The sequence below is a fragment of the Octopus bimaculoides genome, chromosome 16 (genome assembly GCF_001194135.2).
Source record: "Octopus bimaculoides isolate UCB-OBI-ISO-001 chromosome 16, ASM119413v2, whole genome shotgun sequence".
Classification (NCBI taxonomy): Eukaryota; Metazoa; Mollusca; class Cephalopoda; order Octopoda; family Octopodidae; genus Octopus; species Octopus bimaculoides.
Window position 1 is genome coordinate 37,086,595 of NC_068996.1, and position 3,466 is coordinate 37,090,060.

The 3,466-nt window shown below is 38.4% G+C and overlaps 1 protein-coding gene across 1 annotated transcript in view; it reads right to left on the bottom strand.

Moving 5' to 3' along the window:
- The window catches only part of LOC106870311 (atrial natriuretic peptide receptor 1), a 66,288-nt gene that overhangs the window by 58,891 nt on the left and 3,931 nt on the right, over positions 1-3,466 (bottom strand). Inside the window, exon 3 of the mRNA XM_052973490.1 lies at positions 2,015-2,126. Coding sequence (XP_052829450.1) covers positions 2,015-2,126 — 112 coding nt within the window. The remainder of the gene's footprint in view (positions 1-2,014; positions 2,127-3,466) is intronic.

The window sequence follows — 3,466 nt, forward strand, 5'->3', positions numbered from 1 at the left end:
ATATATATATATATATACTGGTTCCTGTGCTGGTGGCACATAAAAAGTACCATCCGAGCATGATTATTGCCAAGCCCGCCATATTCGCTCCTGTGCTGGTGACATGTAAAAAGCACCCACTACACTCTCGGAGTGTTCGGCGTTAGGAAGGGCATCCAGCTGTAGAAATTCTGCCAGACCAGACTGGAGCCTGGTGCAGCTGCTGGCTCTCCAGACTTCAGTCAAACCATCCAACCCATCAACCCATGCCAGCATGGAAAACGGATGTTGAATGACGATAATGATGATATATATACGTATGTATGTATATATATATATATATATGAGACCTTTGGAAATATGCTGTGCTTGAGAAGACCCGGCAGGCCAAGTGAGACCATAACCTGTAGCCTATGCTGGTGGTGTAACCAGCTCATTTAGGCATACCTTTCTTTCATTGGACACTAAACTCTGCTTGTGAAGACCTGTTGAGGCAAGTGAAATCAGAATTGAATTCAATGACAGCAAGATTTACGCGCAATTCGATATTGTCGATTGCTATGAATCTATCTCTAAGGAACTGCTAGATAAAGCCCTCACCTTCGCAAGCGAATTCATAGAAATCAGTACACGGATAAAGACATAATCTTCCATGCTAGAAAGACTTTACTCTTCAGCAAGAACGTAGAGTGGGTCAAGACTACCGATATAGATGGTGCTTTCGATGTGAGCATGGGGTCATATGATGGAGCAGGCATACACAATCTTATTGGACTATTCTTACTCGATACGTTGGGCAAGACTTTTCCTGACGTACACTTCGCCATTTACAAAGATGATATCCTAGCTTTAACCACAAATACCAATGGACCAGCACAGGATCGGTTTAGGAAAGACATTATCCAGCAGAGGTAGAAGCTTTCTAAACTTTGCCCAGGCTATTCTTATTCTAATGACAACACTCTCAGAGCATCCACCCCACTGCAGACTTGGTCACCTCCCCCTGGTATGTGATGGAATCTGTTTTCTGAACATCTTTGCTGTTTATTGTCCCTGTGCATCTGCCACACACAAAAACTATTATCCCAGTTAACCTTCCTTTGATATTGCTGCACCTATTATGTGTCCATAACTTATGCTGAGTACATCTTATGGAATTTTTACCAACACCTTTTCCACAGATCAAGCAGGGGCCATCTACCTGAAGGGGTTTGTGATTTGTCCGCTTGGCTACATTGACTCTACAGCCCTTTGACTCTTGACTTTGCTGTCACACCTGAAATTTCTTCTCTAGTTCTGGGAGTGATTCAGCTGTGAGAGCAAGGTCATCAGCATAAAGGAACTCCCAGGTGCAGCCTGCCTTGAATTCCTCTGTTATTGCCTGGAGGACTATGATGAATAAGAGGCGGCTGAGGACTGATCCTTGGTGAGCCCTTACTTCTACCCGGAATTCTTCACTATACTCATTGCAGACGCTCACCTTACTGACAGCATTCCTGTACAGGGCCTGTACAGCTTTTACTAATCACTCATCTATCCCCAGTTTCCACATTGCCCGCCAGATAAGGGATCGGGGGACATTGTCAAAGGCTTTCCCAAGTCAACAAAAGCCAGGTACAGAGTTTTATCTTTGGCTAGGTATTTCTCCTGCAGTTGCCTTACCAGAAATATAGCACACACACACACACACACACACATGCATGCATGCACACACATACATGTATACATATAAACATACAAATGTGCATAAATGCATAAACATGCACAAGATGCATACATCCACTTGCTTACTTATACACAGAGCATAAACACACACACACACACACACACATACACATACACCAACACGTATACAAACAATCTTTTCCTCCACTCTCTATCTCTTTTTTGTCCTAACCACACACATATAAATGCATTCTTACAAACACAGATGCTCATTTACACACACACACACACACACACACACACACTAACAGAGATCATTACACAATTACATTGGTTAGAGAAATTATAATAGCAATGCTGATGAACTCACGTGAGTTGTCATAGATGCAAAGACTGCCATCAAATCCACATTCAGGAACGTCTGCAGGTGGCTTTCCATCTTTTGTGAACCATTTAAATGGTGCTACCATTTTTATATATTTCTGCAACAAATTTATAAAGTATTTAAACTACACATACACACACAAACACACACACATACACACACATATATATACATATATATATATATATATACATGTGTGTGTGTGTGTGTGTGTGTGTGTGTGTGTCCTGTTTTCCATTTTTTCTCTTGTTGCTCATGTATTAAACTCATTTGTCTATATATTTCATGTTGTTTACACAGGTGGTGATACCCTATACTCATATATGCATATATATATATATATATATATATATATATATATATATATATATATATATATATATATATATATATGTATATATGTACACACACATATATTATTATTATTATTATTATTATTATTATTATTATCATTATCATTATTATTATATATAGATGTACATACACATATACATACATACATACATACATACATACATACATACATACATACATACATACAAACTATAAACCAGACTAGTAACATCTCCATCAATAATTTGATGGTTTTCCCCTGTATCCGACAAGGAATGTTACAGTAGCACCTGTAACAAAACACGTGTCACTAAAGAATATTATGGCCAAATAAAGAAAATCTGGACCTCAGGACTCTCTGCATTCAATAAAACAGTGGCCCACAATGTGTTTACAGTGCCAGTACTTATACCAACATTTGAGCAGCTAGATTGGATGCTTGATGAGATCTGAGCCATTGATGTGAAAACCCAAAAAATACTAACAAACATAATTTCCACATAAACAGTGATGTAGACTGCCTCTACCTAAAATATAAACAAGGCAACAGAGGCTTAACATCAATCCAAAATGCCTTTGAATGTCACATCATATCCCTTCGACAACATCTTTTAACCACCAAGCATCGAAGTGATAGTCACTCATAATGAAAAGGAATACTGGTGGAATGTCCCAGTGAAGACTTCAATAAAATGTAAGCCCAACAGACCTGATATAATGATTTGGGATAGGGAAGAGAAACTGTGCACAGTTGTGGAAATTAGCTGCCCAGTGGATGTTAACATAAAGCTGAAGATCAGTGAAAAAATGAGCACCTATACTGAACTATTGAGAAATCTACAGTTACTCTATCCAGATTACAAGTTCAGGTTTATACCTGTAATTATTGGGGCCATGGGATATGTAACATGCTGCCTAAATATCAATCATGAGAAATTAGGCTTCTCAAAACCAGAAAGGAGAAAGCTGATTCGATGACTACAGACTCAATACATCAGTGGAACTGTAAAAATCTGTAAAACTTTCCAGAAGTTTATCATTTAAATATATACAAGCATGTCTAGATGTGTAACTATATGCATAAGAATACATACATAAAACATA